This window comes from Manacus vitellinus, unplaced genomic scaffold (assembly GCF_001715985.3).
Source record: "Manacus vitellinus isolate BGI_N305 unplaced genomic scaffold, ASM171598v3 scaffold_16_pilon, whole genome shotgun sequence".
NCBI lineage: Eukaryota > Metazoa > Chordata > Aves > Passeriformes > Pipridae > Manacus > Manacus vitellinus.
In genome coordinates this window covers 15,397,200-15,421,453 of record NW_021939189.1, presented here as the reverse complement: position 1 = coordinate 15,421,453, position 24,254 = coordinate 15,397,200, and the positions used below count along the sequence as shown (strand labels likewise).

The window sequence follows — 24,254 nt, the reverse complement described above, 5'->3', positions numbered from 1 at the left end:
CCTTCCTTCTGACTCCTCTTTTCTTTACATCTAAGCCAAGACACATCCCCATTTGTCTTATGCAAGAAATGATGATTAAAACCACACTTCTGCCTACACTAGCATTTTCCAGCAGGGATTTTGGGATCTTCCCTCAAGGGATGCCCAGGTCCTTAGTATTCCTGGAGGGCAAGAGGATGTTTTTCCCTTGCAGTGGTAAGCAAAATGATTTGGTGTTCATTTACAGTTGAGAAGTTGGTGGTTGAGACAGTTTAAGCCCATGAGTTGTGTTTCCAGCCAGACAGAGCTGCCTGGGGGCATCCCAGAGCACAAGGATGAATCTGTCCATGGGATCACCTGCAGTGGTAGTGCTTGGGAGGAGCATGGGGAGGAGGAAGCTGGATCCCTGGGAGGTCAGGACAGGGTGAGAGCAACAAAAGGTGCAGTTTGAGCTCTGAGGGTGTCTGTGAGTGATGAGGACAAGGTGAAGTGGTGATCAGTAAAGCAGGTAATGCAAAGGTGTGCCTGGCAGTGCCAGAAAGGACATGGAGCTCACAGGGATGTCACAGGTGGTGGAGCTCAGCTGGACAGACAAAGTTCTTCTGTCTGACTTCTCCCATGGGCCAACACAGCACACGAAAGATGGATTGTGTGTGATGATCGTGATGATCAGCCTGTTATGGTTAATGTTTGATTTTCCCAGCTGGATAATGCCCAATCTCTGGCATCCTCTGGCTTCATGAACAACAGTTGGCACTGGGAAGGGATCAGGATTGTGTAGCTGGGGGTGGAGAGGGTGAAGCCACTGCTACCCATGTTTGCTGGGTTAAAGCTGCTCCTGAGCAGCTGTCTAAAACTTCTGCTGTCTTTGCTCTCCTGAAGGAGAAGAGTCAGTGAGCCCTTCAGGGTTTTTTTCCCTGGTGTAAATGTGCAATGATTTGTGTAAAGCGTCAGGCCTCCGAGCTGAACTTTTTTTCTTCTACTCATGTAAAGGTTCTGCCTCCACCCGTGGAACATACAGTTGGCAGAAGCACTTTTCAGAGTCTCTCTGTCGTCATTTTTAGGGCAAGACTTGGAGTCCTGCTGACTTCCACGTGACTGGGACTCGCACATTTGGGTAGGAGACCTGAAGAGGTGCACTTTCAGGTGGACCTTCAGGTGGTTCTTCCTGCTGTCTTCTCTAGCACCTTCATAGAGCACTGAAGTTTGGTGGTTCACTGGTCTTCAGAGCAGAAGCTGAGAAGGTTTGATCTGTCTGCATGGACAGATGTGGGAGTCTGGTATCCTACATCCCAGAGGGGATATCTGCGCTGCAGTCATTTCTGAGGCTACATGGTGAGGCTGTTGCATAGGCACAACTATGTATCTCAGTGCAATTAAATCCCTGAGCTTACTTGCTGTTGACTAGTCAGTCCCTGGTTAGTTTTAGACTTTTGATTGCCACGTGGGTGAGCTCAGGGCCTGAGGAACTGCTTCTGACTGCCGCATGTCAATGTGCAGAGGTTGTCACACTGCCACAATCCGGCAGTGTGGCCTTTTGGCTAGGACATGAGTCCTTGAAGACACTCCCTCGAGAGAGCTGGTGACCACTGGTAAGTAGATCATCCGGGTGTCCTTTGTGCAGGACTCGGATGTTTGATTTTGTTCCCTGAATCGGTTAATGTTACAACATGCTCCTGCAAAGAAAGCAAAACGTGTAGATTCTTGTAAAATCTCCTTCTGTTATTTTATTTTAATGTTTTGCCAGACCTTAGTGATTTGGTTGGTAGGCTGGAAAGCCATGCATAGTGACTAGGGAGCTATCAGCTTCTCCCAGGAGCTGTCCTTGGAAGCACAGAGGGCACCCAGCTCAGGCCACCTGCTTGCCATCAGAGAAGGGGGGGGGTCCCGGTCCAGACTCCCTCCTACTGTTTAATTGGACACCTCCCCGGGGGGAGTTGCCTGCTTTGAGCACAACGCTGGTGCATGGAAGGCTCAAGGTGCTGCTTCTCAGAAACCTACTTGTATAAACATCCTGACACTGGTTCTCTGCGGTTAACGACCATTTCATTTTTACAGCCTTTGATTTCAATTCACAATGTGGCTTGCTCGTCCTGGCAGGCAGCCTAAGGCAGCTGTACCTTCTTTAAATAGGAACTCTGACCTCTGCAAAACGACTCATCATTAATACGTCTCTGTAACGGTTTGTTTATTTCAGCTCCTTTCCATGCTTCTCTCTCTAATGGTTTTTATGCTGTTTTTTGCTTAGCTTATCAAGCAGCAGATTCTGTCCCTCCAGTTTAGGAAGGTAAAACTGCGTTGCATTAAACTGTTCTGACCAAACACTTTTCTGAATCTGCCTGCACATGACTAACCTGTAGTGCTTTGGTACTAATTAATTAATCAGTCGAGAGACCTGAAGTGATCTAACAGCCTCATTCTGCATGACTGGATCCCTAATACTTTCTTGAACTGCAGACAGAAAAATGAATGTTCATTGTAATTTCTGTATTAAGGTGCAAGAAATATTCCTCTTTTTTAGCCAAAGGTTGGGTGTTCAGCTACTTCTTGATATTAAAGTGAGACTTCCATACAGAGACATTAAAAATTGGATATACCTGCCCTGAGACTTTTAGGAAAGAGATTTTCTTCCCCCATCCCCCGCCACTGTTGTGAGTATCCTCATTCACTTGGACTCTGCCCCAAAATGCACTTGTACAGCTGTACTTTGCCTTTGGCAAAAGAACACATTTGGAAATGCACTTGCATTGCTGGTGTGCTGCAACGGCAGGTAGAGGAATGACTGTGGAGGGAAAGGCCTCTCCTGAACACCCCTGTAGCTGTGGGATTGCTAACCAAAAAGTCAGAAAAAGAAAATCATGATGAAGAGGAATACACTTCTGGAATCTCCTTCTCCAACAGGCTTTTGTATGGAAATCCCTCTTTAATGTGAAAAGGCTACTGAATTGCTAGGGTTCCTTCCTAGTCTCCAGGGCTTTTTCTGCCCCAAGGATGCAGCTCCAGGAAGGCCCGGAGGAAAAGCAGCTGGTGCTTTGTGTCGAATTCCTTGAATACTCTGAATTACTCGTTTAGAAAGCAATTTGAATTGGACAAGCCTCTTTGCAGCTGGAATGAGTCAGCTGAGAGCCCCACAGTGCCCAGCATCCAAAACCCCTGTGGCCAACACAATGGTTTCTTTGAAAGACTCAATAGACCTTCCAGGCTTCCTGCCAAGTGTCATTGGGCAAGTCTCTGATTCGTCTGCTGAGCCTGTGGAGCCCCCAGCTCCTGGCCACGCTGCTTTCCTAAACCATTCAGTAGCCTTTGCTGTATTTCACTTGGTTGTGGGATTTGCACTGAGTGGACCAGACTTATTCCTGGTGCTGCCTGCTGGTGGCGTGGTGCTGGGATTAAACTGGGTCCTGAGTGTCACTGTGTGTGTGTGCATCACTTGATTTTTAAGATGCTGACCCAGTTGCTCTCCTGCTGGGGTATGAAATGTTCATTGATGCTTGGGAAGTTCCTTTATGTGGATCTAAAAGGCATTTACTGGTATGGGACTGGGGGTCTGTATTTTGAAGGGATAATCAAAACCCTACCAGTAACTGCCTTGGTATTGGATTGTCTGCCTTGCTCTGTGGAAATGGGCATTTGGGCATTTTTTTCTCTTGGGGTTGGACTTTGGGAAGGTTTCTCTGGTTTGAAACAGCTTTTGACTCCCACAGCCCTTTCCTGGCCCCACAACTGTGTGAAGAGTTGCTTACCAGGACCAGTGTCCTGTGGACCATTGGTTTCCACAGAAAAGAATCTGAGCAGTGGAATCTGTTTTTTTACCCCATCCCACACGTATGTTTGGATACAGACAGTGCTTATAACCTTCATACAGTAGATGAGTCAGGTTTGCAACAGCCTGAGCTTCCCCTGTCCCTTACCCAGCACAAGGTGCCTGGGAGCTGGGTGAGACTCCAGCTGCATTCCAGTGGTTTGTTACTCAGGGATTCATCTCCCTGTGTCTCTTACGAACCCATTCTAGCAGGAAGTCAGAGTGAAAATCATGACACTGCAGCCTCCAGGTAAGTTTTCAGGGTGGATGGAACAGGCAGTTGCTGTGCCTGGAGCTCTCCTGACACCTTCAGCCATGTCTGCTCAGTCCCTGTCAGTGCACCTGCCCTTGCTGGTTCACGCTAAATGTGGGGTTTTCTGGTTTTTTCTCAACAAGTTTGCTTCTTTAGCAGGTAGAGCATGAGTAGCAGCAGCACCAGCATCCTGCCTGCAAGCCAAGGGCTGCTTGTGAGGCCGGGGTCCTCCTCGTGGAGCCCCCACCACGTGCTCTGAGCCCTTCTGCTCGTGGTGGAGCTGTGTCAGGAGTGGTTTGGGGGGTTGTTCCACCCCTTGCATGTCTCTAGAAGCTGATCACTTGTTTAAGGAATGTCTTTCACTGCTAAAAATTATATAAATAGAGCTGCCAGCTACAGTTCTCTTGTAATATCTGCTGTTTCTGCCAAGATCCTTTTGCTTGAGACCATGGGGTCCCCTCTCCTACTGTAAACATGTAGTGTTTTAATTGCAGAGGGAAAAATTAAATAAGAAGTTCTTAGTTTCCAAGAGTCTCAGAGCATTATCTGAATGAAGACCCAAGCTGGAATTTATTTAAGAAAGCCCAGATCTTCTGGGACCTCCCTTGGTGATGCTTTAGCAGGGTTGGCAATGCTGGATGAATACAGTGATTTATTGCTCTCATTGAACAGTGCTGAAATATCTGGGAAATTCAAGGCCCACTATGGAGCTTCACAGATTGCACTGATTGGATAGTTCTGGCTATTTGGGTATCCCAGCCTAAACTTTGAGGTCAGTGCCTGAGCTCAAGGAGTAGGGACTGTGAGTCCTACCTGCAGCAGTGAGAGGTTAGGCAGCAAATGGATGCCAGCTTCCCAGCTAATTCCTGAGCACAGAAAGCTGCCAGCCAGGCTCAGTCTCCTTCAGTGAGCTATCCCACAACTGCCAGCTTTTCTTAATTCTCAGACAGCTGCTGTGTTCTTGATATGTATTCAGTTCACACTTGGCCTAAAATGACATAAGAATTCTTCAGAAATAAAGAAAAATCCCAGTGAACAGAACAGCACTTGAAACACTGACGGTTCAGAAATTACTTTGTTAGGTCTGGCCCTGAGCCTGCTGACTGGCCAAAGAGATGTTTTGTTGTAATAAAGAACTAAAATGGTTCTTGACATTCATTGCCCCGATAGCCATAAAGGCTAAGACAAAGGGAATGTCTCCCAAATGACACTTTAAATTGCCAGTCATCTTAGGAGGGAGAAATCAGTCAAATGCTCTGACACTGGACTGGACTTATGAGCAAGTGTAGGGATGATGGGAGGGAAGAGGGCACGTACAACAAGAACAAAGGCTGCTGAGATGAGACAGAAAGCAGACCCTTTGATTTTTCTGGTGCTTTGATCTCTAAGAAATGCTTCTTGAATCTTCCAGGAGCACCTTCTGCGCAATCATTTCTCAGCTGACGGAGGAAACACAGCCACTATTTGAAACCACTATCAAATCCCGTTCTGTGTCCGAGGACTCTGATGCTAAATTCACGTGCATAGTGACAGGTAACAGTGTCTTCAGTGAATAACCTGGTCCTGCCTCATCTGCTGGACTTGCACTAGTTAAACTCTGCAGCAAGTGGTAACAAGGATAACAAGCCCACTGTTGTCAGACTGCTAAGTAAGAGATTTGGCAATTGCATGATGATTTTAGCTTTAACTTAAGGGAGGGGGGAAACACCTGAGAGCGTAAAGAGGCAAAGACATAAGCTAACATCTCAGACAAGGCAAATGAAAGGCCAGAAAATGGAATATGCTGGTTACTTCTTGTACCGGCTACATTTTATTGTCCTAATCTCGCTTCCTCTCTAATCCTGGACACCTTAACTCAGGAATGTGCAGTTTTGAAGACTAAGGCTATTGTACTGGAGCCGACTCTGTCTGTCTTTGCTGGCTGTAGATGGTTAGAGCGTTTGTATCAGCGATAAACTTTTGTGTCTGTCAACATCTGAAATAAAAGCTGCTCCTTTTGGGCAGGAAGGGGTTAAGCCAAAAAGAGGAGGAGGAGGGAGAGGCTGAAAAAGAGGACTGCTGCTAAGAAATTGTGGTGATGTGGCATGGCAGTGCATTGATGTAGAGGCAAGGGGCTCCTTTGCTGATGAGATGTTGTTCTTTAAGTATTGATGCTCTAAAACCTCTGCTCTCTGTGGTATGTACCTGTGGTCCTTCCTGACCTCGCCTATGTTAATTATTCTGTGACATGTTACTCAGTGAGAGACATTAAACAAGTTTGTAAATTTTAGAAGGAGAGTATCCTTCTCCAGTGAGCCTCTTAGGCACAAGACCAAGGATTTCCTAAGGAAATCTAGTTTGCCATTAGAAACATGCTGGAAGTAAGCTGTGCACCAGGAAGCACAACCTGAGCCCTCTGAGAGCTGCTGGCTTTGAATTCTTGGCTTTTCTCGCACAGCTTCCCTTGTTCTGCAGGTCTGACTTTCTGAACTTGCAGGGGTACAACTGATATATTGATGTTATTGAGGCTTAACTTCAGCAGACCCCCTCTTGCTCGAGGGCTGTGCTAGCGAGATGCCTCCAAACCATGCTGTTTGGGGATTCATTAGAAGGGCTCTTCCCAGTTAAAGCTTTCTGAAAGCAGAAGTTTGACATATTGTGCAGTACCATGGAACTCACCATTCTGCAAGTGTCAGAGGTGGGAAAATGTTTAGATATGTTGGGAAATCCAGAGTAATAGTCCTGGCTTCCCTCACTGGCTTAAATCTTTACTAGCTGCACCTTGAAGTTGATGGGTCACTCCAGTGAGCTCCATCTGTTTCTAGTGACTTGCACCAGGTGGAAAACTTGACCTGATACTGGCTTCATTTTCTACTCAATGGTCAATGAGTCTCTTCAGCATGTATCGTGGTATTTTTGTTTGGTAAACTAGGCTGGGGGATGTCTTTATGCACTTCAATTAATAAACCTGTAAAACTAGGAATTTTCGTGGAAATGTTCTTAAAATCAGCCTGGACATATGGGCAACTCCTGCACATGGTCCTATGGGCTGCTTTAGGAGCTCAGGATCTCTTTGGGAAAGAGGGGCAGGAGATGGGATGCTTCCTCTTGACTGCAGGGTCTGGTCAGTAGCTCAGGTATCTCACCCTGCCATGATGTTTGCGATCCACTGGGAGATGTTACTGGGAGAAAGGAAGTGGCAGTGGCATCCCTGGCCAGTGACCAGAGTGGAACCAGTTCAGTCCCAGCACTGTGGCTGGAGTCCAGGGACACTTTGGTGGAGGCAAAGGGCAGACAGTCAGCTGCTCCTGTTTTGACGCTCAAGACACAAATATGGATATGTGACTTACAATGATACCTTCACTTTTTTTGCTGCTTCTTGACTAACAATGAGAGTTACAGGGCAGTCCCACATCAGGGAACACTTGGACTAGGACTGGGCATGTCCTAGGAAGGCAGAAAGATGCAAGTGTTTGAGGAGCCAATCTCCAGAATGTGCTGAGTGGTGCAGGCAAGGAAAAAGCAGGTCAGGCAGAGGCGGGTTCCTAATGCTCTCAGGAGGTGGCACAAACCCTCCTTTCCTGCTGTTGCCTAGTTCTGCCTGCTGCTGGTGTCCCTACTACATCTGATTTGATCGTTTTGGGTCAAATCCTGCATCAGTTATGACATGTTTTCTTTTTTTAGACAAAATTAGTTCATCGTTTGTTCTCTGAGAGATGTGAAAAATGGAACATTTCCATTTACTGTGCAGCTTCACCCCATGTCTCTGCACCAAGTGTTTTCCTTGGTGGGTATGTCTGGACTTTGGGACCTCGAGTGCCATCACAGATCCTTCCCAGTGAGTGGATATTGGGTTTCTCTCTTCAGAGTGGCTCTTAGTGGAGCTACAAGGATTTTCCAGCTTTTCAGCCATTTCTATATAGCGTTGGCTGGGAAGGAGGGATGTTGGCTGATGAAATGGGGAGGCTTGGATGAAGGTACCTGGGTTTGTGGCTGCCTTGTTAGGGAATGAGTCCAACCAGTAGATGTGATGGCTGGATCTAGCCAAGACCATCATATGTCAGCGCCAGCCCATTGCTGTAGAGCTGCCTCTTCAGTGCTGTTTCGGCCCTCCTTAGGCCAGTTCAACCCCTGTGACCTGGCTTCCCAAATCATCAGCTCAGGGGCTCAAGCCCATCAGTGTCTCCATGGTTTTATTATGATTACAGAGGGGAAAGGGCTCTGCCCATACCTTGGGGAAGAGGTGAGTAGGCAGTCACAGACTTAGTGGATGAGGATTTTAAGGATAAAGGAGCTTAACTCCCCACTTTCCTGCCCCCAAAAAAATCAAAAGAAAAGTTACTTTAAACAGAGCTGCTCTGGGTGATTTTGGATAGATATATTAAGAACTGTTTTGGATAGATATGTTAAGAACTGTTTTGGATAGATATTTTAAGAACTGTTTTGGATACGGTCACCAAAGCTTTGAAGACTTCTCAGATTTTAACAGCTTTCAGAAGGAGAATGTTTGATCTAAACCTGGCAATCTCCATGAAAAAAAAAATCCTTGCTCTGAAAAGTCTCCTGGATCCTGTGATGGCTGGAGCAATGCTGCTGGAAGTCACGCTTCCCTAAAGGCTTTTGCTAGGCCCGAAGATGTGCCGGGGATGCCTGATCTCCTCCCCGGAGCACCCGGCACCGCTCCGTCTGCAGCAGCAGGGCTCGGGCTGGGGCAGGCAGGGGACGAGCAGCTGGCAAATCCCTCCGGCACCATCTGCACGGGGGACTGCAGCAGTGGCAGATTTTTGAAGGACGAGTGCTGATTTATGCTCAGGGTGTCTCATGCTAAGGGTTGGCATCTGGTGCCCTGCAGTATGGCAGTGCCCACCGATGGAGCCCTCGGCTCCACCCCGTGCTGTGGTTGCAGGGGATGTGCCAGGAGTGATGCCTGCCCTCTTTCCGCCTCCCCCCCCCACACCCCGACCGGGGGAGTTCATTCACTCAGCAGCCGGAAGATGGATGCCTGCAGCGTCAGCAGCAGCTCCCCTCCCCATGCCAGGGAGCCCCGTCCCTGCACAGGCATCTCTCCATCCCCTGCTTGGCTCAGGTTACAGCCTCTGGGGAGGGATGGATGGTGTTTGGACAGGCAGCTGGGGCCACTGTCCCTACGTGGGAGGTGGGAAGCCTTTCAGCATCCCTCTCCCTGCAGGCTTCTAGCCCGCACTTGCCTGCAGCTCCTCTTGGCTGCAGGGCGGGAGCGTGCAGTGGGAGCTGGTCCCTCCCTGCCTGCACTGGGCTGGCACGGCTGTAGCCCCTCGGAGGGAGCAGGTATCCTCAAGGACACAAGTGCTACAGGTCAAACGGACTTTAGGCTTAGCAGGAGGAAAAGCCTTTCCTCGAGGCACTGCACAGTTATGGAAAGCACAGTTCTTTCCGGCAGATGTCAGCTGGGAATGGAAATCAGCTGCGGAGGCCACGGGGGGACATCACAGGGCTTCTCGGAAACGATCTGCTGGCAGTTCCCGGAATGAAGGGCTGGGCTGTGATAGCTGCCCGTAGGGTATTAGGAAAATCAACCCGCCGGCTCCCTGCGGTACAGACCGTGGGGGCCTCCCGAAGGACTTGCTTGTGGAACAGCCTTTGGGAAGGGTTGGATTGCTCTTGGCAAAATGTGAGCTTTGCATGGAAATTGTTTTTTTTCATCACCCCTGGAGCAGAAAGAATCCATCACAGGCTCATTCAGCCCAAGGTCCTGCTGCCAAGTATAGCCAGTAGCTAATATTTTATGGAAAATATAAGCAACAGTATCAATCCCTGATGATCCCATCACCGGAATACTCTCATGACTTTCTCTCTCCAGTTCCCAGTTTAGGGCTCATTTTCTTCAGCCACAAGTACCTGAGGGCACATCTCTAGAAACTGTTTTGGGGGTGGTCAGAGCAGCAGCAAAAAACAGGCTGTGGCAAGAGGTAAGGATGGAGAACCATGCAGGAAGGGCTTTGGGAGAAAGTCGTGGCTTGGCTTCCTGCAGAAGAGGCGCTACCCAATGGAAAGCCAAAGCTGCTGGTGGCAGCAGTGGGAGCAGAATGAGGCAGCAAAGCATGTGGGAGATGCAGGGGCAGTGAGGATGGAGAGAGGGGGTGCTGGGACAGTGCAGAGCAAAAGACCTCAGTGAGGGAGGAAAATAATAGAGTAAAATCCGGTCTGTGGAGGTGTTTGGGCCATGGGGATGGCTGCTGCTCATGGAGGAGAGCAAGAAAGGAAAATTTCTCTGAGACTATTTTCCCAGCCCTGTCTGGTCCCAGTGGGCTAAATCCCTCCAGAGGACCAGGGGCCAGAGGACACTGGGGAGCCCCACAAGCAAGGGATGTGGACAGGGAGTGTTGCAGAAGGGCAGATTGGGGCAGAGGAACCAAAGCAGTACATGAGATTTGGCATACGCTGCTTTTCTGGAAAAAAGGCGTTTTGGATTGGCCAAAACCTGGGTGAATTCCTGCTGATATGTCTCTGCTACTAGACTTTCACTCCTGCTATAGGACCTTCATAGGAACGGGAGTAAGCTGGGCTTAGGCATTGCTATGGGCTGCCAGCATCTCTGGCTGGTGCAAGGAGGAGGTTTGGGGTCCTGGTCAGCCTTGAAACCTGTGGGTTGGCAACTGGGAAGTATCCAGGATAGGTAGGGAGTGCCCTGTCTCTGCCCTGTCACTACTCCAGAGTCATTGAGTCTGGACACTTTGGATATTCCTGGAAAGTCCTGACTGGCCTCATGCCAGGGATGTCCATAGGAGCTGAACCCCCTTGCATTCTGGGATGCTGGGGGCTGGTGGGGTGAGCCCTGGGGACTGGTGGAGGTGCCGAACTCCCTTCCTTTGGCCACAGGGAAAGCCAGCAGGGACATGTGCAGAAGATAAGTTTTGAGTGCCTGCCTTGGGGCTTTGAACAACTGCTGAGCATATTGACTATAGCTGAGACATGACGTGATCATTGAAACTTCCATCCTGTGTCTTGGGAGTTGGCTTGGCTGTGCCAGGAGCCCTGTGTGAAGTGCAGGAACTCATGCTGCCTGCTGGCTTGAGCAGTTTTTACATGAAAGCTTCTCTTACTCTGAGCTAGAGCTGTTGTGGGTGAGCGCTGAGGGCTGTGGCTAGCACTGGTCCATGTGGGACTCACATGCTGATCCAACACTGCTGCCAGTGGTGGGAAACGTGGCTGTGTGCCCAGCCTGCTGGCCAGCCAGTCACACACATCATGATGTCATTCTACTGAAAAGGCAGGTGACATCTGTTGTCAAGTGACATTTGTAGGACACTGAGCTGACTGTGATGCAATCAAGGTTGTTTCTGTTCAATGGAAAGTTTCAGATCAACTTACAGGCTGTGACACCATGTGAAATGCTGAGAGCTCCATGGAAGGGAGAGCTGTTCTCCAACCATAGCCTTGGTCTCATCAAAACATCCCTCTTCACATAAAAGTGACGGAATGCTCACCTTCTCCTCCTGGCCAGTGTTACAGGAGATGAGCGTGTGATCCACACTCCTCTGTTCAGGAATGAAGTGCTGGTATTTTTTTCTCAAAAATAGCCCTATTCCTAAGAGTGATAAAAGTCTGAGATAAGCCCATCAAGTTTCCGTTGTTTGTTTCTGCTGTGTGATTTAGGAATGTGGTGAGCCCAGAATAGCATCTGTCCTGGTCTGCTGGAGCGTTTTGGTTTGCTGCTGATACCAGGCTGGCTGTACTCCTGGCTGGAATGTTTCACACCCTCCATCTCCTCCCCAGGGTTCCCGCAGCCGGAGGTGACATGGTACAAGGATGATGAGGAGATGGATCGCTACTGTGGCTTACCCAAGTACGAGATATTCCGTCATGGAAATCGCCACACCCTGCAGCTGTACAAGTGAGTAAAGGAGCTGGAGAGGGGCTGGATTTGGTGGTGGAAGCTCTGAGTGTGTTCTCAGTAGCTGGAGGAGCTGTCAGCAGTGATGTCCCCCCAGCACTTGTGCTGGCCCTTTCTGCTCCCCACTGCAAGTTCCTGGCTGTCCCTTCCCCCCCAGCTCTTCGCTCTGGTGACTCCCCAATCATACAAGTATGAGATCCATTACTGCATCCAGGGATAGCTGCCATGCTGCAAGCAACAGGAAGGGCAGGATAAATCCTTCTCTCTGGAGCCTTCCAGTACTGAGCAATACGGCTGGACAAAGGTGACCAACGGCAAAGCACCGTCTGCCCCCAGGATGATGGTCCAGGGAGTCAGGCAGGACAAGGACAGAAACAGTTCACAGGAGTGTCCTAAGCTACAGCCCTGTCCCGTTCCTAGCTGTCACTATGGAAAGGGCTGCTTTAGCACTGATGAATGGAGGCAAGGCCCTCCTTTATCCAGCCCTGGCTACCAGCTTCTTTTAACTTTAAGCGAGGACTGTGTTTCTGAAGAGCCAGGCACACTGTATCTCCAGCAGGCAGGGACCTGTGGCACCTCAAGTCCTGCAACTGGGATGTCAGACAGGTGCAGCAGTGACAGAAAATGCAGAATATCAGTGTTGCTGATTGTCCTGTCATCCTTGTGCTTCAAGCCTGGGCTTTTCTGCTGCCCCAGGTGTACTCCAGATTTCCGTCAGAGGCTGGCTCACCTCTTGCAGGAGCAGGGATCTCCATGGGCCAGGTGTCCTCGAGGGGTGACAACAGGGATGGCAGGCACGTGCTTGTGCTGCTGCCTGTGACATGGGGTGGGAAGGCTTTGGTAAGGCAGTACAGTGGAGGAAGAATAGGATTCATGTAGGCTGTGAAGAGCTGAGAGGAAAAGGTTCTGCAGAGGAATGTGACCAAGAACAGTTGGGAAGCCTGGTGCTGCCTGTTCCTCCTCCATCACAGCCCTCTCTTACCAGAGTTACAACCCAGGGTGGAGCTGGGCACGGATTTAACATCAAACCTCCTTGCCTGTTAGTACTGAGAGAGCACAGAGCCGGGGAGGGAGACCAGCCCCAGGCCTCCACACATTCTGTGGGCATCTCATGGGCCACATCTTCATTTTCTGGCCTCCCTGGAGCAGGAAGTGGGAGAGCAGGTGGGGAATGCCTGTGTGCCCAGTGGGAATCCTGGGGAGGATGGGTAGGTCTCATGCACAGCTTTTGGTTTCCAGGTGCCAAGAAGAAGATGCAGGCATTTACCAGGCCTCAGCTAGAAATACCAAAGGCATCGTGTCCTGCTCTGGTGTGCTGGAAGTGGGAACCATGACGGAATTCAAAATCCATCAGAAATGGTTTGACAAAATAAAGAGAAAAGCTGAAGAAAAGCTGCAAGAGATAGAACAGGGCAAGAAACGAGGAAAAGAAAACGTGGAGGTGGAGAAGTTGCAGGGAATGAGCCCCGAGAGGCTCCAGAGGAAGCGGAGGCTGGCTAGGGATCAGAATCTCCAGTCGGGAGACTCTTCATGGGAGAAGGAAGATGCAGCGAAAGTGCACGTCGCGGATTCACAGTCCAGATTGCACAAGGATATTGCTGAGACACAGGAGCAGCCAGTCAGTGCAGTGATGGGCTTCTCAAACAAACTGGTAGCACCTCTGAAAGCAGAGGTGACAACCAATGGAGATGCCACTTTGGAGACTGGGGAGGAGAATGGGAACAGCTTTCTCACGTATATCTATGAGACAGTGGAGGACCTGGCGACTAAGCCAGGGGCGAAAGACTCTGCAGCTAAAAAGAAAAAGAAGGTGGGGGCTCCTTCAGCAGCAACGCAGGAAGTTTCCAAGCGAGAAGAAAGTGGGAGAGACAGGGCCAATCCTTCCTCAAATCCCAGGTTTGCCCCTCCTGTCCCCTTACGTAGGAATGCACGTTTGAGGGCAGCAAAGGATCAAGAAGTGGAAACCAGTCTGAAAGTCAAAGAGCCTGAGAAAGCTGTGAATCAGGACACTAAAACCAGTGATGACGTGTACTTCTCATTAAAGGACATGTATTTTGATAAGCAGGTGAATCCAGCAGCAGGGAAGGAGGAGGTGGGAGCCAAGGATGAGGCCGGGAGCGAGACTGCCCTGCGGCCAGTGGCCATCAGCAGACAGACAGAGGATGCTCCATTGTCCTCTGAGGTGTCAGAGGCAGGACCTGTGCTGTCCGAGGGACAGAGAGGCAAACACCAAGCACAGAAGTTGGAGGGAAACAAAGAGGTAACTAGGAGAGAGAGCAGCCAACGCAGGGGTGGCAACAAGAAAATACCTTGTGCTGCAGGGTTGTGCTGTGGCACCACGCGTGGGGGGCTGCGAGTGCCCCGTGGGATCTGCTGCCGAGGCTCCACAGCTCTCCACTGGTGAAAGCACCCAGGGAAAGGGCTTTCTGGACTTTGTGTGCCCGGAGAGCAGAGCTTTCACCCCATCTCCAAACAAATGTCAGCTGAGGTGGTGAGAGATGTAAGCCGGGGCCATGCGAGCAGCTGGTCTCCGGGTGGCCTGGGGTGGCTGTGAGCTCTGCAGTTTAATCGGCAGCCTGACCTCATGCGAAATGTTTTCAGATCAGTTCAGCAGGCAGCACTGAATGGCTATTTATAGCTGGGGGTGGGGGCCTTGTGCGTAGACAGATGAGGCCAATGGCATCTGTTCAGTTTAACAAGGGAGCCGGAGCTTCAGCGGCCTTAACGAGCCCCCCCATGCAAATGAGCACAGTGTGCCAGGTACAACACATGAGCTGCGCCGCAGGGACTCAAGGTTTGTTTACAGTGCAACATGTATACAGTAGGTCTGGACTGGTTTTTTGGCTCTTCCCTGTTGGAAAAACTCTGTTGAGAGACTCATTGTGGTGGTGATGAAGCGCCAGGGCACAGCACCTGCTCCTGACCCTCAGCGCATCTTTTAGTCAACTGCTATTTTTGTCGCTTAACCTGAAATATTTTCCATGAAAATATTAGACTGGAACCTACCAGACTATTTTTTACCTTTTTTTCTTTAATGATCTCTTCTGTGGTAAAAGGTTCTCGGAGTCCAGTTTGCTATCAGGATCTGGAGTGTGGGCTGTGGTAGGTGCACACTTTTGGTACAGACAAGACTTCAGGTACAGCACCTCTCCCTTGGTAGGTAATGCACATACTTCAGGATGTGGAAACATCCACAATACAGAAAGTGGGATTGCTGGGTGCCTCAGTGGAAAAAAAGCCCAATCCTTTTTTCCTCATTCAGATTTCTTTAGCCACAGGTAGGAGGAGCTTTGCTGGTAAGAACCTGCTGTGTTATGCAGTGACCATCTCTGTTCTGGCCTTGCCACTGCACAGCACCCTGAATCCATCTCCAACCTGACCCACAGCATCACATATTGCTGCAGAAATTATTGCTGTGTAGGCCAGCCTGTGGCAAATCCATTTTTTTCCCCCCTCTCTGCTCTCTTTTACGCCCCTTGCTCTCAAACAGGGTGGAAGATATTGGAGTGCAGCAGCCAGGCTTGGGCTGTCATCCCTGAGCTTTTGACATGCATCAAGGTATTTTTCTCTTCAAAATCCCACTCACGGAGGGAAACCTGTGACTTGTCAGCTGGTGTGCCTTTGAGGAGACAAAAGGGGATGCTCTTGATTTGAATTTGAATCCTTCAGCTCCTTGGTGCTGCTGGGGAAAGTCCTCAAGCTTTTGTGAGACCAAATAAGCTGTTTTAAAGCCCTTTAAGGCTGATTCCAGGCATGTTTGAGGATATTTTCACTCCTCAGGACACGGGTTACTTGTCTTTTTCTCTTTTATTCTTCTCTTAAACAAGACAAGGTCATAACATGGGTATTATCCTGGCCTGGGGACCTAACTGGCCCTCATGCTCAGGACTCCTCTTTTGAGCTGGATTTGACTGTAGCAAAATGCCTGACCCTACGGTCTGAAGCCAGTTTTTGAGCATCCTCCTCCACAAGAGCTGAGAAGAAACTGGATTTGCATGATGATCACTCTTACTCAAAATTTGAACTGATGATTTTATTATATTTCTTGTATATGGCCCTAGTTTTGAGTGATTTACAGTTACTTAAAGACAGATGCTTTCCTGAAAAGCTCCCAGAAAGCTTTTCTGACTGAGCTTTAGCTCGTGCACTGGTAATAAGCAAATTCCCCACAAGCCCTGAGCCCTCTTCAGCCAAAGAGTTGTCCCCATTGACCAGCACCACTGTACAGAGCCACCACTGTGCTTCCACCTGTGAACCAGCAGCCCTGACCCACCCGGAGCCCCCCTGGTTCAGCCCCAGAGTGGAGGGACCAGGGCTGGTCCCTCCTTTAGATTGGGCTATTCCCATTCCTATCCCTTTCTGTGTCATGGAGGATCAAATACTGTGGTAAAATTCAGAGGGGTTTCACTGCATGAGTTGTGTCAGTCTCTTAAAATCAAACCTTTTAAGCCTGAGTGCTGAACTGCTCTGTGTTGTGACACAGCCCTCTGAGGCAGGATAGGGACATGACTCTAATGGAACAGCAGCAGGGACCTGTGGCATCTGGGGGTGCCTTGTACAACCCTGAGAACTGGAGCCCCATTTCTGCACATCCTGAGTGTGGAGACTTGAATTTTGTGGGCAGGAGTGGCCCCTAATGGTGCTTGTCCCAGCCCAGCCCTCCGATACTCACTTTGTCCTAACAGTCAAAGATGGACTTTGGACAAAGGCCTGGAGTGATAGGACAAGGGGGAATGGCTTCACACTGACAGAGGGCAAGGTTAGATGGGATATTGGGAAGGAATTGTTGGCTAAAAGGGTGGTAAGGCCCTGGCCCAGGTTGCCCAGAAATGCTATGGCTGCCTATCCCTGGAAGTGTTCAAGTTTGGGTTGGATGGGGTTTGGAGCAACTTGCTCTAATGGAAGGTGTCCCTGCCCATGGCAGGGGGTTGGAATGACGTGATCTTTAAGGTCCCTTCCAACCCAAACCATGCTATGATTCTACAAATTCCTCTGGGAAGGACTTGCTGAGAGACTGGTGCTACCTTTCTTCTTTTTCCCAAGCTATCAAACGAAGCAGAGGCAGCACAAAATAGAAGGTCCAAGTGCTACAGCCCTCCTTTGCCACAGCCTCCATTTGGGAGGCTTAAAGCTCAAGTCAGGGACCTCAGGAGAAAATCCTTAGCAGCAGATCCTTGGGGACCTGTTGTGTGCATGCCCTGTCCCCATGCGATTGTCCTGGTGTTGCTCACAGAGCATCGGCCAGGCAGGGCGTGTATCTCTGCCTTCCCTACAGAAATAGATGGTGCCCCTTGGCTGGAGAATCTCAGCAGATCTCCTCGGGATAGAGCTCAGCCGTCGCAGCAGGCAGCTCCCTGACAATGCCTGCTGGTGCGTAGCTGCGGTCGGAAACTTCGGAGCTTCCCAAATGTCAGAGGAACAGAATGGCTGGGCAGTGCTGATAACGTCATGGTGTACAGTTTCTCTATAAATCACTTGGGCAGCCTCATCCAGAGAGTGTCTGACATCCCCATCACCCCATCTTGGAGTGGAGATAGGGGAGCACCAAATATTTAACAAAAGCAAGGGAATTATGCAAGTGGCTGGGGAAGAGGGAAAAGTTTTGCTCTTGGGAAGGTGCTGAATCAGAGGAGGTTGGATTAGAAGCCACTGAATGATTTAGAGAGGCAGATCTCCTGCCTGTCTGTGCACAGCAAAGGCATTTGAAAGGCAGAAGGGTTGGAGCTGATGAAAAGAAAACACATTTTATGCAGCAGGTGAGACCCCTTCCTGTGGGATGATGGCAAAGCCAGGAGACCCTGGATGGGTATCAGCAGTATCAGGTTAATACTCATGATTCAGAAATTGGGCGGTGCCATATGGTACAGGTGGACCACAAGTATGACTGAGCAGACCCATGCGGTAAAATTATGCTAATTTTTTTTTTTTTTTTTTTTTACTAGATTGCAGCAACAGTGGGACAGTCTCCTGGTGATCTAACACACCCAGTGTCTTGTCCAAGCACAGAGTCTGGTCAGCAAGCCAGTAAGTTAGAGGAGGTCAGAAAGGAAGTGCCTGTCTGCCAGGAAACCAGAGGGGCTGTGAAAATGACAAATCCTCGGCTGAGGCCTCAGGAGCCACCAAAACCAACAGCACCTTCTCCAGACCACATACAGTCCAGCAAGGAGCACCCACCCCCCAGGAAACAGGCAGAAAGACATTCCCATGCTCTTGAGGGCAGAGAGACTCAGCAAGGACTGTTAAATCAAGAGAACAAAAGCCAAGGCAGGGAAGAGCCATCGCTAAAAAATTTGAGTCCTCCAAAGGATAAAACTGGAGAAAGCACTGGAGAAAATGTTTCTCATGAGCAAATCCCACATCAGACAGTCAAGGATGGGAAGAGCAAAGAGGCAGGAGCAGAGCTGTCTGAGAGCCATCCCAGTGTGAGGACAGGAGGGAGTGGTGAAGCACAGCCATGTCCTGGGGCTGTGCACAGGGAGGCAGGAGGGACAATTTTGGGGCAGCAGGACACTGAAACAGCAGCTCCTGCATCAGTTCCACTTGCCAAGGAAAAACTGCTTCCTGCTCCTGCAGCAGAGCCATTGGTGGCTCGGGAGGCACTGCTGACAGCTCATGGAGCCCCAGGGATGGAGGCTACCACAGGAGAGGTCCCATCTGGACCCCAGCTGCTTCCTCCTGTGAGGGGAGAAATGGAAACCACAAAGACAGATGGATCTGCCCCGCAAGAGACGTTTTCAGCCAGCATGTTAGGAGAAGAGAATGCCAAACCAGTGCCCGTGGGACCTCAGGGGAGGGAAGGAGGAGAGCAGACAGCCACAGCTCCATGCCAAGGACCAGCAGCACCTCCAGGGGCTTTTGAAGGAGGTGCTGAGGTCCAGCCACAGGTACCGCTGGTCCTGCCTGGCCCCGAGAGATGTCAGGAGGTGTCTTTGGAGGAGAAAATGCAGCACAAAAACCTGGTTTCCTCCTTAAAGAACTACCTGCTGCTGCTTCTAAAAATGTCAGATAGCAGTAAGGATGCCACAAAAGGAGACACTGACTCTGGGGACAAGGAGCAGCCAGATGTGGGGGAAGGCATGATGCCAGAGATAGGCATTGCTGGGCTGAGCCCTCGCACCTCAAGGAGAGTTTTGGAAAAGGTACAAAACAACCAGCTCTTTCAGACAGCAGAGAACTTGCCTCTGACCCCCAGGACATCCAGGCGGATCACAGGCATGATCAACGAGGAATTTGTTCTCAGCCAGGAGATGCTGGCTTGCAGGCCTGTGCCACCAAAGAAACGCGCCGGGGTTGCCCCCAAGGCCGAGGGGCCACCCCTGCTCTCTGTGCCCTCCATCGTGGTGGGCAGCATGCCAGCATCAGGAGCAGGGCAGCCTCCTCACTCTTCTGATTTGCCTCCAGTGAGCTCTGAAGAGAGCCCTGGTGACCCTCTGGCAGTGCTACCTTGTGCCACGCCAGAAGAGCTCGCTTTGGGAGCCCGACGGAAAATATACCTGCCAAAACCCAAACAGGTGGGGGAGGAAGAGGAAGCAACCCTGGAGAGCCCAGGACACATGAGAAGTCCGACTGTTTCACCACAGCAATCCAGGAAGAACACACCCCTGTTGCATTCTCCTGCTCTGGCTCCATCCTCTCCCACAGAGCAGTGCTCTCCAACCCTCACGAGGAAGATGGCCACGTTGGAGGTTCCTAAGCTGTACGAGGAGCCTCCAGGTGACACCAGTGGTGACCACGAGGTCCCTGGAGATGCTAAGCCAGAAGCACAGCGAACAGAGTCCCAGAAAGCAAATAACCCATTTAAAGGTGAGGGAGGAGCTAATCCCCATAAACCGTGTTCTGTTGTTGCCTACAAAGGGAGCTGGTGATAGTGAGTTGGGGCCACATGAGTTCTCTGTACTTGCAGGGTTTTCAGCATTGTCCTTTGGCTGTGTGAAAGCCAAAAGTCTCCCCCAAAACTTCTGCCCAGTGCAGGGAGGGTGGAGGAATGCAAGAGGCAGCAGCACTGAGACTGGCTGTCTCCACAGCCTGGACTTCCCTGGTCCAAGGGATCATAGAATCCTCTTGTTTTTGGTCTCCCTGTTCTGGTCCTCACCAAACCTGATGCTGATCAGGGATCCTGAGCAACCTGGTCTAGTGGGAAGTGTCCCTGCTCATGGCAAGAGGGTTGGAACAAGATGGTCTTGAAGGTCCCTTTGAATCCAAACCATGATTCTGATTCAGTGGGCATCAGCGAGGTGGTCAATGCTAATTTGATCCCTCGTGGCATTGAATTAGAAAAGGCATAATCCTGGAGTTGAAGGAGATGATGCCCTCACAGGAAGCAGCACTCTTGCAAAGTAAGAAAAACCTTAATAAATCCCCACTTCAGTAGATAAATGTTTCCTCCAACATTCCATAGTGTTTTCTGCATTGTGTCTGACCAGGCTCCACTGGGTATTGCAGTGCTGCACTGTTGAATGAATTTGTACCACTTCTATCCCACCTTATTTATCCAAGCGGAGTTCTGAGACCTTCCCTGGGAGGGCAATGCTGTGCTGACATATGTGTGATACCCAACACCAAAGCCCTGAGCAGCAGCATTGGGGTAGGCTGGCCTGTCCCTGGAGCTGCAGCCAGCACTCTGTGTCTCACCATCCATCTCTTTACACCCTGTCCTTAGTTCCACAGGTGGTCCGTAAGATCAGGGCAGAACAATTTTCCGATGCATCAGGAAACCTGAAACTTTGGTGCCAGTTCTTCAATATATTGAGTGATTCTAAGCTGATGTGGTACAAGGACGAGATCCCTGTAGCTGAAGCCCAAAGGAGGTAACTTGCCAGCTCTGCATCGTCGTAGTCCTTGTGTGTCACCTGCTAAATCCAGCTCCTTGCCTTGACTGGGGTGTGAAAGTGCCCCTCTGTTAAGGCTGCATAGAAAGCTCAGTGCGTGGCATGGTACGTTGTGAACTTCATCCTCTCAGTGCCCTTGGAGGGAAAGATCGCCCAGATGGGGAATTGCTGCCAAATTTGTCCTATTGATGCTCCATCTGGAGCCTGTGCTTTGAGTACCCAGACCTTGGGGAGGGCAGGGAAGGTATTGTGCCCATAGCAGTAACTGAAGGGTGGATGTAAACTGCAAAACAGTGACCCCAAATGATCCATGTGAGGGTGGCAGCGGTGCTGGGAGGGTGTTCGATGCAATCACCGCTGGCAAAAGCAGCTCTGCCCGTGCCCTCTTTATCCCTTGGTATTGCCATTGTGCAGGGAGAGCATATTGGGACATATGGGTGGCTGGTTGTATCCTGGATGCTCCTTTGGGTGCACTATGGAGAGCAAGTTGTTCTCAAGCCCAGAGGATTTGTGTAGGAACATCATGTGCATCAGTTAGGATTTGCCTTTGAGTGTTGCTTGATCTGCCTTTATAATGAGCAGGCAGAAAGAGGTGATTCTGGGGCAGAAATGCTCTTTTGTGGCAGATCTTTGAGCTGGGGCAGATGGACCAGGAGTGGCCATTGCCTTCTAGGGGACCAGAGCAGAGCCTGCTCAGGCAGCAGGTCTCAGGATGAGGGTCCCAGCTCTTACTTCTGCAAAGCCCTGACCCAGCCTCACTCAGAGGCAAGTACCTTTATCAGTCTGTAGCCCAATTCTGGCCAGATTTTGCAGGGCTTGCCTGGAGGAGGAGCATCTCTGTGAGTAGAAAGCACAGGGCAGGACTCCTGGTGCCATGACGTGCCAGGGGAGCAGCTGGGATACCCTTGGGCTGGCTTTCTTTGTAGCTCTCTTCCAGCCCCCTGAGGGCAGCACGGTGCTCACCTGCAGCACCTGTCACAGGGCTCCTGTGTGCCCCCACACACCATACGGGGCTGAGGCCACGCTCCATTTTTTTCCCAGTGCTGGCGACGAGGGCCAGGCAGCTCTGGCTATTGTGCAGGCGTCCCAGAAGGACTGCGGGGTCTACCGGTGCGTGATCAGCAACGAGTATGGCACCGACTCCACCGATTTCCTGCTCAGCCCAGAAGGTGAGGAGCCCTCAGCAGCCTCTCCCATCTGCCTGGCTGTGCTATGGGGTGGTGTGCCCAACTGTGGAGAGGGCTTGGTGCCAGGCTATAGCAGGGGAGCCTTGCATATCCTGTAACACCATCTCTGTGAGGGGCATCTGCCTCTGTGTACTGATTTATGAGCAATTCCCACCATCCTACTTGCCATCCCTAGTCGTGCAAGTGCATGGGGCAGGGTGGAATCCTGTCAGGACCTTGACACCTCTTTGCTTTCTGTCTCCTCTAGTGTTGTCAGGATTTAGCCTGCGGGAAGAGATTGAAGGTAAGGGCCATATGTGATGAGCTGTGACCACTGCCCCTGGCTGTGCGGGGGACGGGCAGCTCCGTGGAAGGGGCAGGACGTGCCCACGTTGTCCCCACTCACCAGCACTTCCCCCCAGCAGTTGGAGAGGAGATCGAGATGACGCCCATGGTGTTTGCAAAGGGTTTGGCTGACGCAGGCTACTGGGGGGATAAGCTCTTCGGGCGCGTGGTGAGCGAGGACATGGAAGTGGGCGCTGGTTTCCTGCGCAAAGCCTGCCGTGCCAGAGCCATCTACGGCCTGGAGCCCGTCTTTGAGTCTGGCCACACCTGTGTCATCAAAGTGCACAATTTCATTGTCTTTGGGACCAAGAATGAGAACAGCCTCATCGAGAAGAACTATGATATCACCATCCAGGTGGGCATCCTTGTGGGGCACCATCCACCTGTCTCCCCTCCACCCTCCCCATCTGTGTAGGTTGGTCCCCAAACAGTCCCCAGCTCTGTGCCCACTTTTGCTATTTCCTTCCACTTTTGGAATGCTCTGAAGAGCAGTGGTCTGGTCATGTCCTTGTCATTCTTGGCTTCAGCTCTTCTCTCTGAGCAACACAGAGCTGCTTGGAACCTTCCCATCACTTGTCCTTTGACCACCAGGACAGGGAAACAACTGGCAGGGGTCCCAGGGAGGTGTTGGTGCGAGACAGGACAGGTCCTTGACTCTTCTGTTTGCACCTCCAGGAATGTAAAGTCCAGAACTCCAGCCGTGAGTACTGCAAGATCTTTGCTGCCGAGGCACGAGCCGTCCCTGATTTTGGAGCAGTGCCCGAGTAAGTAAGGTGCTGCAGCTCCACTGGCTTGATGCCCTGGCAGAGCATCCCAGGAATTGTGGGAGGGTTCCCTGTGGGTGCTGGGGCATCCCAAGGGACAGTGCACTGTTCTCCCACCCTCAAACAGAGGGGATATTAGGGGAAGGCAAAAGCCAGGGATGCAGACCATGGTGTGAACCTCTGCTTGCAGTGGTGGGAGAGCTCACCATGCTGACCCCATCTGTGCTCTCCCACACAGGATAATTCCACTGTACCTGGTTTATCGACCGGCCAACAACATCCCTTATGCCACAATGGAGGAGGACCTGGGTGGGCCCTGTGAGCAGTACTGTGTCACCGAGAGAGATGGCAGCTTGGTAGCAAGAGGCACCTCGGAGATCGTGCTCAAATGCTGTACCTTCCAGCATTGGGTCTACCAGTGGACAAATGGAAACATCCTTGTGACTGACATGGAAGGTAAAGGGATCTCCTGTCTGACTCCTGTGGCCCCTCACCACCCTCTGGCCTGGGAAAGGAGGAAAAAAAGCCCCAGCCTTGCCCTCCTGCCTCTCTCCCCACATGCTGTGGAGCCCAGCTCCCAGGGCAATGACCTGCCCTTGGTGCCAGTGCCCATCCTTCTCTGGACAGAGCCTGATTGTCCTTCCTTTAATTGCAGGAGTGGGCTGGAAGTTGACCAATGTGCGGATCGCTACCAACCTGAAAGGGTGAGTGACCCCGAGCTGCTGGGGCAGCAAACCCAGCTCTGCTGCTCACCTGGCAAAGGGCAATGGTGGTCAGTGAGGTCGGGCTCCATCCTCGGCTCCCTGCTCTGATGGGACATCTCCTGGTGCAAAACAGGGGCTGAGGATGACTGTGTTGGCAGGTACCAGGGGCTGAAGGAGAGCTGCTTCCCCTCCCTGCTGGAGCAATTCCCGGCTGCTCACCGGTGCAATCGTTACTGCAGCATCCTGGGCCTGAAGACACTGGAGCCAGCCAAGCCCAAGGGCTCCAAGAGCCCCTCCCTGGGCAGGAAATCTGCCCAGTCCAGTCCCCAGCTCCAGAAGAAGGCGCTGTCAAGTCCTCAGGGCACCCGCAAGGCTGCTGTGAGCCCCAAGAGCTCCCGGAGAGCTGCAGGAACAGGGGAGGTCCCGACAGCCTCCAAACCCAGGTCGGGAGAGAGCAGCAGGGCTGGCTGCCCGCAGTAGCCGGAGCTGCTGCAGCTGGGACCCCCGCTCTGGACCCAGCCTGAGCAGCCCTGTGGCCAGTCTGGAAAAGGGAGATCCTGG

At 51.1% G+C, this 24,254-nt stretch overlaps 1 protein-coding gene across 4 annotated transcripts; it reads left to right on the top strand.

The window, feature by feature from the left end:
* Nucleotides 1-1,361: 1,361 nt before the first annotated feature.
* On the top strand, nucleotides 1,362-24,181 carry ALPK3 (alpha kinase 3). Of its 4 annotated transcripts, none has more exons than XM_018069842.2 (13): nucleotides 1,362-2,161; nucleotides 5,446-5,567; nucleotides 11,769-11,886; nucleotides 13,126-14,146; nucleotides 17,829-19,689; nucleotides 20,546-20,693; nucleotides 21,756-21,883; nucleotides 22,149-22,184; nucleotides 22,303-22,580; nucleotides 22,901-22,989; nucleotides 23,228-23,445; nucleotides 23,645-23,693; nucleotides 23,852-24,181. In XM_018069842.2, the coding sequence occupies exons 3-13, from the start codon at nucleotides 11,813-11,815 to the stop codon at nucleotides 24,171-24,173; spliced, it is 4,224 nt and encodes a 1,407-aa protein (XP_017925331.2). In that variant the 5' UTR covers nucleotides 1,362-2,161; nucleotides 5,446-5,567; nucleotides 11,769-11,812; the 3' UTR covers nucleotides 24,174-24,181. The 4 variants fall into 4 exon arrangements, with proteins under 4 accessions (XP_017925331.2, XP_017925330.2, XP_017925327.2 ...); XM_018069841.2 differs by having other exon boundaries at nucleotides 1,362-2,266; XM_018069838.2 differs by lacking the exon at nucleotides 1,362-2,161 and having other exon boundaries at nucleotides 3,566-5,567.
* The last annotated feature ends 73 nt before the right edge of the window (nucleotides 24,182-24,254 follow it).